This window comes from Plasmodium coatneyi, chromosome 11, assembly GCF_001680005.1.
Source record: "Plasmodium coatneyi strain Hackeri chromosome 11, complete sequence".
NCBI classification, from domain to species: domain Eukaryota; phylum Apicomplexa; class Aconoidasida; order Haemosporida; family Plasmodiidae; genus Plasmodium; species Plasmodium coatneyi.
Window position 1 is genome coordinate 780,820 of NC_033566.1, and position 21,828 is coordinate 802,647.

Genomic DNA, 21,828 nt, shown 5'->3' on the forward strand with positions numbered 1-21,828 from the left:
CTTTTCTTCATTACTCCCTAGTCGACTATAGATTTTATATTCGTTAAAATTTGACGTACAGCCTAATTTTACGATTACGTTTTTTTTACCTGAGGGAGGAATATATCGTTTCTTTCTTACCTGCAAAGCAGGCTCCCTTCTGAACAATTTTTGTAATCACTTAAAATGGATTCTTCTCTTTTGAAACTGCTATTAAGTTTTTCCTTTAGAAATGCCATTTGTTTGTTTTTTTTTTTTTTTTAATTTTTTCTTCCCTCCGTTTCGGTACCCCTCTGCGTTTGCTACTTCTCCTTCTCTTCTAAAATCATTTCCTTTTTTTCACGCGTAAAAAATTGTAACGACCCCTAGATGTTTAAATTTTTTGAAACTACAAAATGAAGCTGCGCCTGCCTTCCCTACCTTTTGTCTTTCACATAGGTTAAAATGTTAAATTAAATAAATTCACATTTTTTTTTTTCCCCACTTTGGTATATACTCCTTGGTGAAAATATATTCTACACGGTGTGTTTAAGAAGGAACGACAGGGGGACCATGCGAATGGTACCCGCGAAACAGAAGCACACTGAGGGGGGGGGCTCCTACTATACGTACAGTCGAAACACGCGAAAACGCCGCGGGTGCATTTGCCTATTTAGTGTACATATGACTGTACCACCCGCATGTGGAAAAAAAAAGGAGTACACGTAACGCAATGAATGAGCACGTTCCTACCAGGGGTGTACATATGGTAGCGAGGATTAAGCACGGGGGGAAGGAAGCATAGTGGCTTTTCAATTTTGTTCTTATTTTTACGCGCTTAGTGCAAGCTTATGGGCTATATGTTACATACGCAGTACACACGTTTAGCCTACTTGTTCGGATGGTACAGTTTTGTGCGCGTATGTATGCGTGTAAATGTACGTGTCCCCACTGAAAAAAATTCTGGAATGTTGTGTCAAGTAAACTCCGCCGCGAGAATCCCCTTTTTACGGAAAAAAAACGATAAAATCGTTATTTAGTCGCTTTACGCCGGTGTGACCCTATTGGGCACTCTTTCACCATTTTATTTTGTTATTTTGTTAATTTCTTTTTTTTTTCATGACATGTAACTGTTTATATTAAGAGAGGTAGAAAAAAAGGAAAATTTTTTTCAATTTTAGCGAAGCTCAAGGAAAGGAGCGAACAATGGGAAGCAAATAAAATCCCAAAAGTCCCCAAAAAATTGCCAAAACGGCCAACAAACGGGCTACTATTTTTTGAAGCATGTTACGGAATTTTACACAGAAAAATAAAAATAATAGAAGGGAATCAACGTGCGCGTTTGTGTAAAAGGGCACAGGGAAAGAATAGTACGCAGCTCCAATCTTCTTAAGGATGAACTGACAAATGTCACTATATCCAACATTTATGTTCTGCGATGCGGGTGTAACTTTCCTCCACAGCAGGTGTGTCAAATGAGTGTCCCTCCCCGCAAGGTTTTATGTGTACGCATGGAAAACGACTTTGCTGGGAAATAAGTGCACACGCGATTTTGTTCCCCAGGCTACCCTCTGTAGGTGCATGGGTGTGTGTGAGTAGGCCGTCAGTGTTTATCCGTGTGTAAGTTTTTCCATTTGTACGCTTATCCCTATGTACGTTATAGGTCAGTGTTTATTTGTCACTGTTTTCCGAATGTATGTGTGCCAGTGTGTTTTCATCCTTACATGTTTATATGCTCATTTGCAAATTTTTACGTCGCACTGCGCAGATGATCTAATTTTACAGGAGCAACTTACTACGCATGTACTGTGGCCCAACGGGGTAACCCTTTATTTTATTTTATTTTATTTTATTTTATTTTTTTGTGACTACGACATGCTGCGGAAAATTCCACACTTTGTTGCGCAAGAAAATGTTGGTACCTTCGTGCCAAATAATATACGAAAGAACTGACAAACTAAGCAGGGTAGAGTATGTCGGAGGTAATTGCCCAAATCAGTTCTTATTTGTCCTTAAAGCGTAATAGTATTAAAGAATGAAAAGAAGGAAGACCTGTATACATCAGTATGTGTAATTTATATAAAGGGGAACTGCCGGGAAAGGTGCTTACCAACTTAAATACGCATTGTTAGACTGCCTTCCAAAATTTTATCCACCCATGTGAGCATATTACATAACGCGGGAAATTATAAAGAACGCGGAGTTGCAGTAAACCAGTAGGAAAGGGCTTCATTGCAGCATAATTGCACTTCACATTTTTTGCATTATGTGCAATAAGGCGTAAGCATAAAATGGGGGATCCATTTCTTATTACTATGTTTTTTCCAACGGGTGAAATCTTCCTTTTTTTTTTTTTTAAACAAATAGGATAGTGTTAATTCTCATGCGAGGTAGGCACTTTTGATAAATGTACGGTAGGATGGATCAACATGCAACGAAGCGTATCGATTGAAAGGCAAATTGGGAAAATCCCGAATTAGCAGACTTCCCCGGGAAAATTAATTGCACATTTGTGTTTCACCCCGTCCGTGGATTCCACTCTGCATATGCTCTTTAACCCCTGGGGAAAAAGGAATAATTTAAAAATTAGAAGGAGTATACTTTTTTCCACGGCGGAGTGGTCCACAGAAGAGGAAGAAAAAAAAATAATTGATGACTATCAAAAATAAGAAAACAGGAGGTGCCTCCAAAGAAGGTGCAGCACTTTTGTCGCGCTTATCATTCAATAAAATAGGGGATTACTTCTTTCTTGTGGGCATTCCAGCTAGGGTACCCTTCCGCATGCCTCATCCCATCCTTTGTGTCATTTTTCAATATATGGAGAAGGGATTTCCCCCCTCCTGTAATGTCACTTTTATTTTAAAAATGTTCCTGCATTGATAGCCAATCCAAAAAATGTCAATTGGTAAATATTCAATATTATTAACTGTCGTTAGCTTTTTTTTTTTTTTTTTTCCCAATCTCGCACCATGCAAAGTAACATCAAATGAGAAGCAATGGTTAGATTTTTATCGCAAAGGTGAGAGGGTCCACGAAGGAGCAACATAAATGAACTTTAGGGGGGACGATGAATTAAAGTCGTTTAAGCCACCTTAGCACAGTTGGTAATGCGTTTGATTCGTAATCAAAAGATCGTGGGTTCGACTCCCACAGGTGGCTTTTTCACTTGTTTTTTTTATTTCTTTTGGTAGCGACAAAGAAAAAAGAGTATACATAAAATGAAGCGTGCATCTTCATATCGCAAATGAAGGATGCACCCATAACATAGAAGGGTTAATTTTTTTTGTATATAATACATGTTGCACATATGGACCCCTCTTAATCGCGGAAGGGGAAAAGAAGAAATATCGAGAATCAGTAAAGGGAATATTCCACCTATGCCAATTTCTACCGTTATCTGTAGGGAAAACCCTTCTAAGGTCACCGCAGTTCAATGTTTCCCTCTCTTCAAGCTTTAAATATAGGTTGGGATAGGTTTCTGTACGTGGCTACCATAGTAGGCACACCTGCATATAACCAGCGGAATGGCTAACTATAGAATGGGTTCTTACCGAAGTGACCATGAAGCGCATAGGGTAAGTACTGCTTATTTTAGGGGCATATGCGATAAGGAACCGCCTATGCGCTACCTACGTTGACCATTGTAGTTGCGTGGCATCTCGTCTTCATTCCCGCTAACCATTCGCCTATCATTACAAATTTAAATAAGGAAAGAATAAAATAGGAAGGGTTTAGACCCCTGTATTAATATTCAGGAAGTTGGAGGCACCCCCTTTTTTTTTCTTTTTTTTATCAACTTGGTAAAGATAATACGCGTACATCTTTGGGTATTTTTTTTTTTTTTTTTTTGTGTAATTTTTTCTGTGTGACAAAATTTATATTATGGCATTTTCTTTTTTTTTTGGACAATTTTTTCTGTGTAAGAAATTTATATTAGGGCATTCTTTTTTTGACAACAAATTTTTTTTTGCGGAGGAGACGCGGGCATGTAAAGTGATGTGATGCTGATAGGCGCAAGAAATGGACAACTTTATGCGCAAAAAAAAAAAAAGCAGTGTAAGCCAAGCCCGCTCTTTTTTTTTGACAGTAAGCCTTTTTTTTTTTTTTTTTTTGGTTGCTCTTCATTTGCTTCCCTTTTTTTTTTTTTTTGGTTGCTCTTCATTTGCTTCCCTTTTTTTTTTTTTTTGTTTCTCCTTATCTGGGTTGTAGCTGTGCTTTCGCCCTCTTTCTATTGTGTTACAATTTTATTGTGTGTGTACACTTCCCCATTTCTTTCTTTAAAAAATTTTTGAGGGGTTGACTGGATTTTTTTTTATATTTATTTTATTCTTTTTTTTTTCCCCGCGACAACCTCATTTTGATTTGTCGCTGTGCTATATACTACATTCCTTTTTATTTTCCTTCATCGTTCTTTTTTATTCTTTTTATACATTTATCCTTCCACACTTAAAACTCTTCTGTCTAATACCCTTATACCGTTGTAAACCCTAAGGTAATTAAACACCAGGCCACATTTGTTGAAACTAAACCCGATATCCGACTCTTGTACCCCGAACATTACTCTCATAACCTCACACCATCATTCTAATACCCCTAACCCATCATTCTACAACAACTAGTCTACCATTCTAACATCCCTAACTCCTCCTTCTATGCCTAATAACACCTTCCACCCTACCAACATTCCCTTCCACTGTAAAACAACCTTCATTCTGCCACCCCTAACACAACCTTTCTTCCACCTACCACCACTAATTACCATCCTACCACTTCTATCAACCTTCCTTCCCTTAGGAAATACCTTCCTTCCACCCCTAACAACCCACCTATCACCACCCTAACTAACTTCCCCCTTTAGACCCTCCTCCCCTCCTTGAACCTTTCCTTTCTTTCTGAGACATCCCTTCCTTCTAATACCACCTTCCTTCCTCCATAGACCACCCCTTTCCTTCCTTCTTCCTTAGACCGCCTTTCCTTCCTTCCTTAGACAACCCTTCCTTCCACCACCTACCACCTAACAATCTTCCTTCAACCAACCACCCCTAACACAACCTTCCTTCCATTCTACCAAATTACCACATAACAACTCACCTACCACCCCAAACAATCTTCATTCTAATACCCCAAATCCTTCTTTCTAATACCCCTAAACCATCATTCTAACACCCCTAACAACAACATTCTAACACCCCTTAACTTTTCATACTAATACCCCTAACCCGACCACGTAACAACCCACCTACCACCAACCACAGTAACAACCCACCTACCACCAACCACCGTAACAACCCACCTACCACCAACCACAGTAACAACCCACCTACCACCAACCACCGTAACAACCCACCTACCACCAACCACAGTAACAACCCACCTACCACCAACCTAACAACCTTCCTTTCACCTACCACCACCTAACAACCAATCTACCACCACCCTAAGAACAAACCTACCACCACCCTAAGAAAAAACCTACCACCACCCTAACAACCTTTCTTTTACACACCTAACAACCCACCTACCATCCTACCACCGAACAATCTTCCTTCTACCTATCACCCCTATCACAACTCAACTAGCAACCCTAACATAACCTTCCTTTCCTTCTCCATAAACCCCTCAATCAAACAGCCTCATTCTAACGCTCCCAAGAACCTTCCTCCCATATCCAGAACTATGAACCCTAAATTCTAAACCCTCAACCGTCAACCCTAAACCCTGAACCGTAAAACATAAACCCTTAAACATAAACCCTAAAACCTGAACCCTAAACCCTGAACACTAAACACTGAACCTTGAACCCTAAATCCTAAATCCTAAACGCTAAACCCTAAATACTAAACCCTGAACCCTAAATCCTAAACCCTGAACCCTAAATCCTAAACCCTGAACCCTAAATCCTAAACGCTAAATCCTAAATCCTAAATCCTAAACCCTAAAACCTAAACAATAGATCCTGAACCAAAAAACCAAAGCCCTAAAACCTAAACGATAAATCCTAAACCCTAAATCCTTAACCCTAAACCCTAAAAATCAAAACATGAACACTAAACCCAGAACCTTAACCCTAAAACCTAAGCATAAGCCCTAAAACTCAAAACACAAAATCCTTAACCTTCAACCGCACACCCTAAACCCTCAATACTACACCCTGAACCCTAAATACTCAACCCTACACCACCAACCCTATAATCTAAAAACTAAACCTTGAACCCTAAATTCTAAATCCTAACCGTCATCCCTAAAATCTAAACCCAAACTCTGAACCATAACCTTGAACCCTAAACTCTAAACCCCAAAATCCTGATCCCTAAATCCTGATCGGCGAACCTTAATCACTGAACCCTCAACCAAGAACACTGAACCCTAAACCCTAAACACTAAATCCTTGACGCTACAACCTATAGCCTGAACAAGGACTCCTAAACACTGAACCCTAAACCCTACACACTAAACCCTAAACCCTACACACTAAACCCTAAACCCTACACACTAAACCCTAAACCCTACACACTAAACCCTAAACCCTACACACTAAACCCTACACCCTACACACTAAACCCTAAATCCTACACACTAAACCCTAAACTCTACACACTAAACCCTAAACCCCACACACTAAGCCCTAAACCCTACACACTAAACCCTAAACCCTACACACTAAAGCCTAAACTTGCCCCTAAACCCTGAACCCTGAACTCTGAACCCTGAGCGCTGAACTCTGAACCCTGAACCCTGAACTCTGAACTCTGAACTCTGAACCCTGAACTCTGAACTCTGAACCCTGAACCCTGAACTCTGAACCCTGAACCCTGAACTCTGAACCCTGAACCCTGAACTCTGAACCCTTAACCCTGAAGTCTGAACCCTGAAACCTAAAACGTAAAACCTAAAGCCTGAACCCCAAATCAGAAATCCGATTCAAATACCCTAAACCCTGAGTCCTGAAAACTCAACCCTGAACACTAAACCCTAAACCCTGATTCCTAAAACTTAAACCCTAATATCTCAACCCTCAGCATTAAGCCCTGAATCTTAAATCATAGATCCTGAAATCTGAACATTGAGGCCTTAAAACGTGAACCCTAAACCTTTAAATGCAAAACCATAATCTCTAGAACCATAAATTCTGGATCCAGTATGCGAAGGATTTTAGCGTTTTTTTCTCTCATTAATTTTTTCCCTATTCTATCTAATTCAGAGAAGAAAATTTTGGGCGCATGCATATATATATATTTAAGATTTGAAACATGTAATTCACATTTATTACATCGCAAGAAGTATGATGCTGGTGGAGAGTATATATTAATTTTTCCTAAGAATATTTAGCGCTCTAGTAAGTTCATGAATAATATATACTGGAATTAATCGTGTCTCTATTTTATTTCATTATAGTTCTCAGATATTATTATTGTTTTGAACTAAATTTTTATTTAAATTATATTGCCCACACGCATAAGTGGAATAACAAATCGCATATGCCCCCACAGGGAAGCTTCATGAGCGCATATCGCACTAATAATAAAGAAGGAAGTAATCCTACAACACGTATACATCTCTATATATATAAAGAAAGAACAGCGAAACAGCCATAAAAAACAAGGAAAGAAAGTTATTTGGAATGTTTGGAAAAAAGAATTTTTCCCATAAATAAAAGAAAAAAAAATGCACAGTTTTACTTTCTAAACTTCCCTCATTTTGAAGGAATAAAATAAATAAAATAAGAATAAAAAAATCAGCACAATGATGTTCTCCGCAAAATACCTCCTATTCATCTTAATACTTTTCTGTTGGGCACAATATAACCCTATCCATCACAACTGCGTAAGATACTAAATTGCTACACACCTATAAAAAATATATATATATATTCGTGACATACACACATTTGGCACACACGCATACAGGTTCATTATGATTATGAATGAATATTTTTTCACTCCATTTTTGCACTAAAATTAGAAAGAGAAAGGGAAAAAAATTCCTTTTTCCTTCTATTTTTGCTGAGTGAAGGGAAGAAAAATGAAGGGGAAGAGTTGAAAGAAGGAGGAACGAGGAATTGGGGGAAGGGTGTGGAAGGGGAACTTCCCCTTCGCCCCTTCCTGCCCCCTTCTTTTCTTCTTTCCACGTTGTATTTATATACACCACATGAATTATGAACACACTTGTTCCTTACCCCTTCCTTCTTTTTCTTTTTTTACTTAGGTGAGTGCTTTGAGCACATCATCAAAAAATGCCAGTGTCGAAACTCAGAAGAAAGGGACCTTTGGTGGAGGTGTAAAAACATTACCAGCACGGGAAGCTCACACGGAACAGCATAAACAGAATACACTTAACACGAAGAATAAAACGGACCAATCAAATAAGGATCCCATTAAAGAGCTCCCTAAAGAGTCAAATTCTAAAAATGAATTGGAGAAATCAGGACACACAAAAAATATACTACAGTGTAAGAGAATAAGGAAATGGCGTAGAGATTTTTTTTACAGATTATTCTGTGGTGAGATTAGAACTTATGAGTGGATACCCCTTGTATTAGTTATGATCCTTCTTTATGCATGGGTTCCAAGCATTATACGTTCCATTATTCTTAGTATTAGTCCGTATAGCATGCACTACTCATTCTTAACTGAATCCATAGTTTGCGTGATCATCGGACTAGTATCCCTTTTCGCATTATTGAGATTCTGGTACTCCAAGGAAGGAGAAATTTTGTCTAATAAAATACTAAAGTGTAAAGTTCCACAGAGGCAGGCGCTCCAACAAGAGAAATCTGAAAAATGAGGGAGAACATAACTGCTTTAAATGAGTATGTACAGAATTATTGCTATGCTATGACGTACTGTAGTCCATAAATGAATGTCAGAATACTTTTTGTAGTATGTATACTGCATTTTGTTTATACTATCATATATTAATTCACTGTTCTACTTTTAAATGATGGCACGATTTATTTCCTTCTCATATTAGTATACCTCTATATTTTCTACAATAGGTATTTTACCAAAACAAAGGAGAGCAAATAAGGGATCATTGAGGGGGCAGCCTTCAGTTTGAATACTCATCACTATGTTGAGAGAATACAGAACGAACTGAACAGACATCGGGAAGTTGATAATGAGAAGGACAAGATCCAGGATGCGTGGTGTCGCGTGGACAACAAGGTACATAGGAAAGATGTTGACTTTTGTAAATGGTGCAATTTTTTATATTATTGGGTAGGGGGTATATTACCCAAAACATTGAGCAACACTATATTTAAGAGTATTATGAAGACCATCTGTACAGAACTGAAAAACTTGACCTCCGGGAAGAAGTGTGATATTATATGTCATGACGTCGACAAGACCTTCTTTGACCTAAGGAAAAAATTATTTGATTTTTTCCAAAACTATGGTAATATACAGAGATTGCTGAAGAGTGATGGGTCTGAGTGTGAGGTGGAATATAAAAAGCACTTAGAGGACATTAATTCAACTTATGGTATGGTGAGAGCAAATTGTAAAAGTGGGATTAAGGATAAATACTGTAATAAATTTAAAGAGTTGTATGATCAGCATACTAAGGAGGGACAGCTAAGTTTGACATGTCAATCTATCATTGATACAAAAATTACTTGAGGTCCAGGGGAGGGGCATTCTTCTCCTTCAGGTCACAAACAGTTAGAGCATGGTCCATCAGGTGAGAGAGGAATCTCAATAGATGGAAAGGGTGATAGATATTCTCATTCAGATCAGGCATCCCAGAAGCAGCAGGAACTCGAGGACAGGCTTGTGGCACAACTTGGTATTGAGTCTGACTCAAATACCGCCACCCCAGCCATTGTTTCTTCTGTACTCAGCGCATTAGTCGGACTACCAACACTTGTTGCTTTCCTTGTATATAATGTATTTACGCTAACACCTCCATCATAAAACACCCTAACAATCTTCCTTTTACCCACCTAACAACCCACCTACCAACAAGCACAACTCGAACAACTTTCCTTCTACCTACCACCCCTAACACCAGAACACTCTAATAATAATACACCACCACACCATTATTACCACAAAACCACCTTTATATATTAGTAACATATATATAGACAATATATTTTTTTTTTTTGTGTGTGTTTCCATTCACGTATTTTATTTCTTCTACTTAAAGAATGAGTGACATAGTAAGTTATATTATATATGTTCTGTGGTAAACAATTCCTTGGTTCCCTTCTCCTTTTCCCCTTTAATGAAACATTCTCGAGAATGAAATACTCTAGAATGCATTATTCCCTTTATACAGTCATGCGTGGCATATGGTCACTCATAATATGGAGTCATGCATAATATATGGCGATGTTGCAATTATTGTGTATATAGGATAAGAATAATTATTACAGCTTCGTATTACAGTTGATGTAGATCGGTAATAATGTTCAATTATTGAATTCGTTCTCCTTCTTTCCTTTATATATATTTTCTTCACTGTTTAGCAGCAATAATTGTGCTTTATATAGAGAGAGGTTGAGTATATAAATACGGTTCTGTAAAGTGTATCTATTCTATTTTTCACTCATAACCATACATGGCAATGAACAGCAATAGTACGAATGACAATGATGATGATGATACACATACATGTATATGTACCCCTACATATATGTATGTACACTAATAGAATGTTCACATAAAAGAAAAGAGGGGGAGTGGAAGAAGAAACGCTGAAAACAACCCCCACTTCAACCCCCCTTAGGGGGACATCTTTTACTCCCGTAAGGAACTTTTGAACCGTTCTTTGAATCCTCCCTGAAACCTCTTAATTCTATGGAAGAGGATCAAAAAAAAAAAAAAAAAAAAAAAAAATAATAGTTCATTTTAGCACATATAAGTATGTATGTCTGGGGGGGAATGGTTGTAAATTCCAAATGCTCAAAATATAGAGTAGATATAAGTGCAGCGCACAATAAGTTCTTAGTAAAAGTTTTCGTTAGGTGTGGAATGATTTTGAAAGTCTAATGAAATAAGTTTAAAATACTTCCTCCTGTGGCAGGGAGGAAAAACATTATATTCTAAGAAAGGAAAAAAGAAGGAAAGAAGGAAAAAAAAAATTAATAGAGCATGGGTAAAATTTTTTACTTAGAAAGTGGAAGTTCCTTCCTTTTTTATATAATAAAGGGGAGCGTATAAATGATTATGTGCAGTACTAGAAATAATTAAACAACATTTCCATAAAGTAAATGAATGGAAGGATGTACATTGAATGAGAAGGAAGTGAAGTGAATGAGAAGGAAGTGAAGTGAATGAGAAGGAAGTGAAGTGAATGAGAAGGAAGTGAAGTGAATGAGAAGGAAGTGAAGTGAATGAGAAGGAAGTGAAGTGAATGAGAAGGAAGTGAAGTGAATGAGAAGGAAGTGAAGTGAATGAGAAGGAAGTGAAGTGAATGAGAAGGAAGTGAAGTGAATGAGAAGGAAGTGAAGTGAATGAGAAGGAAGGAATGATGAGAGCGAAGAAGTAGTGGGGGGGGGCGAAGGGTTTGTTTTGTTTTTCTCTTCTTTCCGTGTTTTTTCTTCTATTTTTCCTATTTTGTTATTTTGATGTTCTAGCAAATTCATTTATATTCCTTCATTCTACATTTCTTGTTTTTTTATTGTATATATATAATGAACTTTTGGGTACATATACGTATAATGCTTCTGATTCAATATATAATTGCGCAATGAATGATTGTTTATTGTTACCTTGGAAATTGGTGATTATGTATTATTCGGGAAGGAAGAAGTTAGCATGTACTCCTATAAGATTGTCTTGGAGTATGCGGAGTGCTAACATATATATTTTTCACGGATATGTGAAGAGGACATTTTAACATAAGTTCATTGTATATAAAGTATATGCACATAAGCTATGGAGGGAATAGGGTTATCGGTTAATTCTTATTTGCAACATTGGTATCCATGTTACATATACAATGCTCTGTGTTTAATATGGTAAAGTGGCATGTAAATATATTCCAATATATTTTCATATATTCTATTAATTAAATTTATAGAGCCAGGAATTAAGTCAATTCCCCTCACATTATTATTTCTATAATAGATTCAGGAATGGTAGTTGGGGAAGTCCACATTGTGATCAGAATACCATGGAAAGTGTAAGGGGGGAAATGGAAAAAACACTGGTAGGGCTGACATGGGAGGGTATGGAAGCTGAAGAAATTATATTTCGGTGGTGCTATATAATTAAGAAGCTACCAACCCATGTTCCCTTGTATGAGGAGCGCTTTAATTTTTTTTACCTATGGTTAGGACAAATGTTGTTTGAGCATGTTAAGGGTGCTGGTTCATTTTCAGGTATTATGAGTCAAATTTACGATGTACTAAAAGGAATGTTCCATGGTGAAGAATGTAAGCTCATGTGTAGTAACATGTACCTCAACAGTAATACTGATAAGAAAATTCTCAAGGATAGGACAACCGTATTCGGTTTCTGGTATGATCATCAGGATGCACACACAACGTTCCAGAGTAGTAAGGCCCTGGGTGGTAATAAATGTGAAAGTTACAAGCAGAAAGTTCTTGAAGCATGTAGGGCTGTAGAACAGGATTGCACGACAAGGAACACAAATTCCAGTGATCAATATTGTAACTGGTTTAATGGAGTGAAGGGAGCGTACTGTAACAGTGGGCTATCGAAATTAACATGCCCCCCCAAGCCCAAACCAAATCCCAACCCAAATCAAGACGGCAGCAGCGGTTCTTTTTCCGATGCCGATTTAGCAGATGGTGTCTCTGGTGGAGAAGGAAAAGGAGGGAGTGATGGTGGTGGTAGTCACAGAAAAGAAGGGGAAGAAGCAGATGCTAACAGCATCGTCCCTGGTGCTGTGTCAGGTGCATTAGCTTCAGTAGGATTACCTGCCTTGGCATACTTTTTTTACAAGTATAAATCACACCTCTTCTTCTTTAACAAGAATAACCACTCTGCGGGAGGAATGAGCGGAAGCAGAAGTAAAAGATCCCTTAGGAGAGAATTGAACAGATTCTCAAACCACGACGACGACATCTCAACAACAATAAATTCGTCCGAATATTCAAGAACCAACATAACAGAAGCTGGAACAGAATATTCCGTTCCATATATTAGATAAGTTCCTTTCCTTCCTTCCTCTCTTTTTAAATGAATGGATAATTTTTAAAATAAAAAAAAAAAGGAAGGAAAAAAAAAAAAAAATATACCACGCTTCGAGCACATTCCAACAAATGCAAAAAAAAAAAAAAAAGGAAGGAATAATATATAGGAGGAGTTCAGGAAAAGGGAGACATTTTTTCCTTTTCCTATAAGAGCTTATATTCTAATTGATGTATAATATGGCAGTTATTTTTTTTTTCGTTCATTAAATTCACGTTTTATTGTACCCTACACGAAGAGTGTCGTTGTCTCCGTCGCCCCCCGTAGAACCTGTTTTTTCTAATGAACGATTCCCTCTCTTTTTAGTTTCTTCCTTTTCGTGCTCATTTTTGTTTGATTCTTCAGGTGGTGATGGTGTTTGTTGATCCTGTCCTTTCTGTGGTTGATGAGACGGTTGTCCTTCGCACACTATATGGCACTTCGTCCCTCCAGGTCCTATAATAGATAGATTCTGGTTTGTGTTGCATATAGTCTGCCTTGCCCTTGCTCTTCTTCTTCTTCGACAACAACAACACCACTAAAAAAAGAAGAGGGGGAAGTTGGAATGTGTGTACACATATATACATATGCAGCACACATATACATATATATGTATATGTGTATATATGGAATATATATTCCACATTCTATGTTATGCATGTAGAATATGGTTTATATATATATGTCATGGAATGTAGAATGTTAAAATATAAAATATGTGTTTTTGTTTTTATATTGTACCTCTCTAAGAAAATATTGGATGAGACCCCAAAAAAAGGAAACAATGGACAGGAGAATGGTGACGGCTAAGCTGTCAGCGCAAGCGCTGGCACTCCCTGAACTAATTACATCACATATTGTACAAAACAAGCATCTATATTTCTCCCAAAGGGAACTTAGGAAATTCTTTCCGCTGTTGGTTGAGACCGTGCTCCCATTATTACAGCAGCCATTTTTCCCGCCCTGCGCCACCACAACAGCAGTACATTGTAATAATAGAAGGAGGAGTGGATATATTATTATTCTAAAGGAATACATTCTGATTCTATGGTACGAAGATTATAGTGAAAATTCAGGGCAAACTGTATGTCGATTATTTGGGCAAATGTTCCTCATATTCTCGTTGGGGTCCACATTCTTCCAGTTGTGCGTTGGTCCATTTCTTCAGTTGCGAGTTGGGGCTTCTTTTTCCTGAATTTACATTTTGAGACCCTACTTCTTTTGTGAATCTATACTTCGTAGGGGAAAGTTTTCAGTGTATTCTTCAAAAAAATTCTTGAACATATTTTTTTAGGGGATTTTAGGAATAATTTTCCAAACTAAAATTTTAATCGATTCCTTAAGGAAAATTTTTCAATACATTCCTTAGAAAAAAATTTCAGGATAATTTTTTTGAAGGAGCTCCCCTAAAAAACTGTTCAATATACTTTTTTTTGTGGGAAATTTTATTATTTCTTTTCTTTTTGAAAAAAATTTCCCCTAAAGAATTTTTTTCAAAAAAAACTTTTCAATCAATTTTTTTTTGTTGAATTTTTTTGTTGAATTTTTTTTGGGGGGGAAATTTTTTCTAATTTCCCATTTCTGGGGCAGGGAACGCGGAAAATTTCTTGGGGAAGGAGATTTTTTAATCTAATTCCCCTATGGAAATTTCCCCTAAAGCACCTACACCATATGTTCCATATAAACCTATTTTTTTTAAGGGAATTTTTTACATAATTTTTCTCGAGGAATTTTTCTTGGAGGAAATTTTTTTTGGGGGGAATTTTTTTAAATCTACTCTTTGGGGTAAGAATTTTTTTTAGTCAATTTTTTTGGGAGGACTTTTTTTTTCTTTGGGGAGAAGTACATTTTTTTTTTTTCCTTTGGAGGGAGGGACATTTTTTTAAGATCAACTTTTTTTGGGGGATAATTTTTTTTTCTTTGGGGGGAAGGACCTTTTTTGAAGGAACAAACTTTTTAATCCTACTTTTTTAAAACTATTTTTTGGGGAGAATTTTTTCTGGACGACAATTTTGTTAAGGACAATTTTTTTCGGGGGAGAATTTTTTCTGAAAGGAAGAATTTTTTTGGAGGACCTTTTTTTAGTCTATTTTTTTGGCGAAAAATTTTTGTGAGGAAGTTCTACTCTAATCTTCACTTTTAGGAGGACGCGGAATTTTTCTATTCTATTCCCTAGTGAATTTTTTTGAGGAATTTTTTCTGGCGAATTTTCTAATTTGTTTTTTAGGGTTCACCCTTTCTGTTTAGAGGTGGTTCCACCCCTAGGTTAAGAGGTTGACCCTTGGTTTAGGTGATTCACCCCTGGGTTAGGAGGTTATTCTTGGTTTACGTGGTTCACCCTTTCTTTGTTTTAGTGGTGGTTGGCCCACCCCTTCATTTTGAATGTTTTCTCCACTCTTTGAATGAATTATTAAAAAGTATAGGCGAGTCTAATGATATAAAATGCGTACACGAGAAGGGGATACACGAATATATTAAGGAAAAGGGTGCATACATGTAGGCGCAAATTGTGTCCCATAGGCTCCAAAGATTTATGTATTCTAACATGTTAAGTGTTGATAGAAGGGTGCTCATATGGGGTGAATCATAAAATACATTTCCCGTATGTGTATATTTTTGTTACTGCTCATGGTGGAGTTCCCCTTTTCCCTAATTTAATTCATTGTTCTATTCATTTTCCGATGAACCACAGAGGTAATATGCAATCAATGCATATATGATTTACCCTTCTGTTACGGGAATAGAGCACCTTCACCACATATATATTCCTATATATATATGTGGTATAGTATGAAATATATATAAGGATTGTAGGATATAAAGGAATGTACATTCTTATAGGTGCAGTATACATTTATTTTATGTTATGCGTCGGATGAAATATATGCGCGCTGTTATATGAAGAAGGGTACGTTATATATACTACAGTGATTAGTCTTTTTACAATTGTATTTATATTCCATAATGAAGAATATTTTCATTCTGTTTATGAATCTTTTGATATGTCTAAGAACACGATATTTCAGTCGCAAAAGTTTGCTACTATATAAGCTTGATTTTCTCGACAAGTCCATGATTCGATGTATGCAATTCTCATCATTGAAATAAAGGGTGAAATATTCATTTGAAGGAGAATTCCTCCTTGTCTTTGAAAATTTCTCCCTCATGAGCCTCTCTTGTAATATAATTTTATTCATTTCCTCCAGCAGTACTCCTTCATCAGATAAATCAACCTCACTCATTTCATCGTCTAAGTCTTTATAACTAATAATGCTTGACTTGGTCGTTTCTGTTTTTTGTCCCGAATAGTGTGATTTTCCACTGTTCTCTTTAGTTATTAATAATACTGATTTATAGTTAATAGTGGAATAATTGGTACAGCCATTTTCGTTCAACAATCTTAAGGTTTTGAAGCGTACGTTGTGCCTTGCATTGTCCAAGTTATTGCCTGACGTAAACGAAGAACTCTGTAAGGGTTGCAAGACATGTGTGAAAATAGGAGCAGAAAAAAAGGAACGGAAAAAAAGAAAAAAAGAATGAAAGAAGTGGTATTCTCTGTGTGCTACATGTAATAAATGCTAATTAAAATTTGCACATATACATGTATATAGGTGTGTATACATATGTTACATATATATATGTATGGAATATATATAGAGAAGGATGGGTGGCAGTTCGATAAGAAAAATTTTGTACACTGCAATTTATAAAACTTACATGGCTGGAATTTTTCAATATGTGAAGGAAAAAAGCTAATATGATAATTTTCAAAATAAAAAGAAATGTATGAACTTTGATTTGACTTGTCCATTGTATTATGCGCACTGTGGCAAATTGAACAGTACGGTTTTCATCTGATTTGTCCCATTTTGCCTTGTCTATTGCTTTAATATTTCTTTCATTATGGTTTTCATTCTTCATTATCCATTTTTTTCATAACAATCACGTGTTATTTGAATATTCACCAATATTAATTTATGATAGCAAATATTAATTTATAGTAGCAAATATTAATTTATGATAGCAAATATTAATTTATGATAGCAAATATTAATTTATGATAGCAAATATTAATTTATGATAGCAAATATTAATTTATGATAGCAAATATTAATTTATGATAGCAAATATTAATTTATGATAGCAAATATTAATTTATGATAGCAAATATTAATTTATGATAGCAAATATTAATTTAAGATAGCAATGTTAATTTGTGATAGCAAATATTAATTTATGATAGCAATACTAATTTAGGATTATGGATTTGAAGAATATTAAAAGGGAAAAATGAAGAATAGAACCTCTAAACAATATCCATAACGGATATTACTAAAAAAAAAAAAAATTGACATGAAATTATTTATCACGCTTGAACGAGAACTGGCATAAGTTAGTCGATGTTAAACTCAAATGAAACAATTATTTGATCAGTAGCATATTCCCATTTTTATTAATATATTGTTGTAAGTCCAAATGAAGCGATATAAAAGGAAGAGAATTTTGATGTAAGTAAAAGTGATATATGGTAACTGCAACGAGCAAATTTTACCCGGAGTGTTGTTAGGTATTTGTAAAAATATGTACACAACTTTTGAGAACGGCGGTATTTTATGTATATTTATGGAATGAATAAAGAAAAAAATTTAAGCAGTTAATCAAGCGTAATAATTATAAAAATATTTCCAACATATATCAATTAAATTGTCATATTTTCTCCTTTTCTTCCCAGAGTAAAAGTGCATATTACTCTGTATAAATATTTCAACTGGCATCATATTTTTTGTAATTCACGGCGACAGAAAAAAAAAAACAAGGGAAGCATAAAACTAATAAAGGAGGAGGATTTTTACCTCATTCTTGATATTACCATCGCGGTAAATATCCAAAAATGGAAAAAATATTCTTTCCCAAGAGATAATTGTCCCTGTATACCATATTATAATCTGTATTGCTTTACGTGTACCGTAAACATATATATGCGGAGCGGATATTTTTTAATTCAAAAAATATCTTTTTCTTATGCTCTTTGATTAATTGTAAAACTGAAGTTGGAGAAGTAGAATGTGTACGTCATTCTATTTTGGATTTTTTTTGAATAGTTCTTTTCATAAAATTTATTTGTCAAAGAGACGGGGGCGGGAGAATTTTTTTTTTTTTGCTCTATATGTAGAAAAAAGAATAATATATTTGTTGTAAAATAGAACAGGGGAGCAAGCACATTGTTGAGGGAGGTTTCCAGGAATTGTTCAACATACTATTGAATGTGGAACGTGAAAGGGGAAGGGAATATAGCCCCCCTTGGGGGGGGTATATCTTGCGACACTTATTATTTCGTGCCTTCTCTACTATTTAAAGTTAGAAATTGTTTGCAGGAAAAAATTTTGAGGGGGGCCGGCCACATATTCAACGTTTGAATAATTTTAAATAAAAGGAACAGTTTTTAAAAGCATAGAAGGTTCTTTTTTTTTTTATTAAACCGTGAGCATGTTTTACTTTGACCGAGTGTAGTCGTACATTTGAGTACATAACAATATACGCATATATATGTGTGTGACCTCTTCTTCATTTTACGAGGGTTTGTAGTAATTACTGTGTGTGTAGGGAAAAAATATGGTGCCAACTTATATCATTATTCAAGTAAAGGGGAATTGTATTTCACCGTGAGGGAAGTTTTAGTCTTTTATTTATTGGAACCTTTTGAAATTTTTTACATGGAAAATGATGTAAGATGAAAATGACAAATTAGGAAGAATTTTTCTTTAGAATAATATGAATGAACAGAATAAGGCATTCGAGTTTTGACCAGGTTGAAATGCTTTACTACTATCAAAGTAGGTATGTTTTACTACTATTAAAGTAGGTATGTTTTACTACTATTAAAGTAGGTATGTTTTACTACTATTAAAGTAGGTATGTTTTACTACTATCAAAGTAGATATGTTTAGGACAAATAAAAACAAATGTGCGCAATGCAAAGTTAAAAAAAAAAAAGGGGCGATAATACTGCAACTTTAAATTTGCATAACATTAGGATTACAAATACAAATAAATACTTAAGGACTAATGTATAAAAATATTTTGTGAAAAAAATTTACACCAATATGTTATCTTGGCTTTAATTTATCATATATATAGATAAAAAGAGAACGTTAGCGAACTATAAAATAGAAACCATTTTGGAGTAATAAAAAAAACGGGGCATATGTCGGAAAATTTGTGGCTAAGAAGTGGACTGTAGTTGTGTTTAAACTGTAGTAAGAAGGAAGGTTGTTAGGGTGGTTGGTGGAAGGAACGTTGTTAGGTGTGTTGTTTGGTTGGTGATAGGGTGGTTTGTTAGTGTGGTAGGTGGTAGGTGGGTTGTTAGGTGGTTGGTGGTAGGTGGGTTGTTAGGTGGTTGGTGGTAGGTGGGTTGTTAGGTGGTTGGTGGTAGGTGGGTTGTTAGGTGGTTGGTGGAAGGATGGTTGTTAGGTGGGTGGTTGGTGGAAGGAACGTTGTTAGGTGGGTTGTTAGGTGGGTGGTTGGTGGAAGGAATGTTTAAGGGGAGAGAAAGGTCTAAGGAAGGAGGTCTAAGGAAGGAGGTCTAAGGAAGGAGGTCTAAGGAAGGAATGGAAGGCGTCTAAGGAAGGAAATGGGTCTAAGGAGGAAGAATGGGTCTAAGGAGGAAAGGAAAGGAGCGTCTAAGGAGAAGGAAGGAAAGGAGCATCTAAGAAGAAGGAAGGAAGAAGTGGGAAGGAAAAGGTGGGAAGAAAGGGGATCTAAGGAGGAAGGAAGGAAAGGAGGGTCTATGGAGGATGGAAGGAAAGGAAGTACCCTTCCTAAGGGGGAGGAAAAATGAAACAACAACGTCCCCATTCAAAATGAACATATATGAACGTTGTACATGCGCACAATTATTTATGTCTAATACAGGAGGGAATTATAGGATTATATGAGAATACATATATTTTTCCCACTATATTTATAGTTGGAGAAATTATTACCTTCCAAGCAGAAGTATGAGGAAATGAGTAAGGATGGTAATTCATGTGCGCAGAATTTTGAATCAAAAATAAGGGAAGCTCTGGAAGGAACGGGAAAGGGGGACAACAGAGCAAGGGATATTGAAAAGACACTGTGTTACATAGTAAAGAGAAAGGGAAGAAAGGACCCAGGGAGTGATGACTGCAAGTGCCTCTATTATAGGATAGGGGATAAAGTATCGGACACGGGGAACTCTGAGTTATTTCCCAAAGTTATAGAACAGATTTACCAGAAAGTAGGGGAATGTGCAAGTGATTTCAACTGTATGAATATATACCGTAATATTGAGGAAAAGAATTTCAACCGAATGAAGAAGGTTTTTGACTACACCAAGAACTATGAAACTATACAAAGTCAATTAAGTACTCATGACAAGTCTTGTGATAATGGAGTTGATGAGTACCTGGACGAAATTCTTGGAACTTACGAAGCTCTAGAAAAAGAATGTGCCCCTAATAAGAGAAATGGCAAAAAATATTGTGATGACTTCGAAAAAATCTGCAAAGAAGAAAAATATGACAAACTATTAAGGAAAGGGTGCGATATAACTGTTATACCTGAAGATGAAATTACGTTTGCACCTGAAACGGGCACCTTTACTAACAACAACACCATTCTTACCATCTCCTCCACAATTGCCAGCACCATAGGAATTGGCACCTTCGTTACTTTCCTTTTATATAAAGTAAATAATAACTATTACACAATTACATAATTACCGTTACAATTTACCAAAATATAAGAACATAATATAACTAATATATGTGTGTACACATACAACACACATATACCTATATATATACCTACATATACATACAAACATATATATGACGACATATATATATATATATGTTTTATATATAGATATACATTTTCACATCCCCCTTTTTTTTTTTTTAGTATAACCTTTTACCTCCTTGGTTTGGTAACCAATTTGTAAGAAGGAACAACAATAGGAGTAGAACCAACAGAAAAATAAGAACAATTGAACGCAACTTTGACCCATTAACAGACGACAGTTCCACGGAATATTCCACAACGCTGGGTTCAATATCAAATCTCTCAACAACAGACAATTCTACCCTACATAATGAACCTCTCAGGGGAAGAGGAAGAACAAATAATAATAGAAGGAATACGCAACCACAACAGCAGAGACAACGTCAGCGAGGAGAAAGAACCAATATATGTTATCATCGTATATAATGTTTCCTTTTTTATTAAACTATAGTAATTTACAATTTATGAAATTTATATATACAGTGTGTGCACATTGTGTGTGTATAGTGTTTGTACATTGTGTGTGTTAGTTACCAACATTAATTATGAATAACATGCAAATGTGTTCACTATTATGTTAATTTATGCAAATGAAGGAAACAAATATAAAAAATTTTAATTATTTTATAATGTATAATTTCAATTTTTCACATTAATGCATTTTTCATGAATTACACTTTTCACAAATTTACACTTTCCATGCTAAGCATGAAATGTGCTTAGCATAAATACTTAATATGAGAGTGCTTAGCATGAAAAGTGCCCTCCCTTTTAAAATGGGGGGGAAATAGAATAAGTGGAACAAAACTATGCACACTCCCCCTCCTCCTAACTACCCCTCTAACTGTTCCGACCCTAACACACCTTCCTATGTTGGTATTTGTATTGTTGTCTATTTAATGAACAATTTTTGTATTGTTTGTTG

At 35.9% G+C, this 21,828-nt stretch overlaps 1 protein-coding gene and 1 non-coding gene across 2 annotated transcripts; one reads left to right on the plus strand and one right to left on the minus strand.

Annotated features, from left to right (window-relative positions):
* Nucleotides 1-3,044: 3,044 nt before the first annotated feature.
* Nucleotides 3,045-3,117, plus strand: Thr_CGT (the record flags this gene model as incomplete). The annotated part of the gene is made up of 1 exon: nt 3,045-3,117. It is a non-coding gene; the product is annotated as a tRNA-Thr (tRNA).
* A 12,861-nt stretch (nt 3,118-15,978) lies between these two features.
* PCOAH_00033430 (Uncharacterized protein) lies at nt 15,979-17,021 on the minus strand (the record flags this gene model as incomplete). Its single annotated transcript, XM_020060137.1, has 2 exons — nt 15,979-16,567; nt 16,818-17,021. The coding sequence occupies 2 exons, from the start codon at nt 17,019-17,021 to the stop codon at nt 15,995-15,997; spliced, it is 777 nt and encodes a 258-aa protein (XP_019915990.1).
* Nucleotides 17,022-21,828: the final 4,807 nt, after the last annotated feature.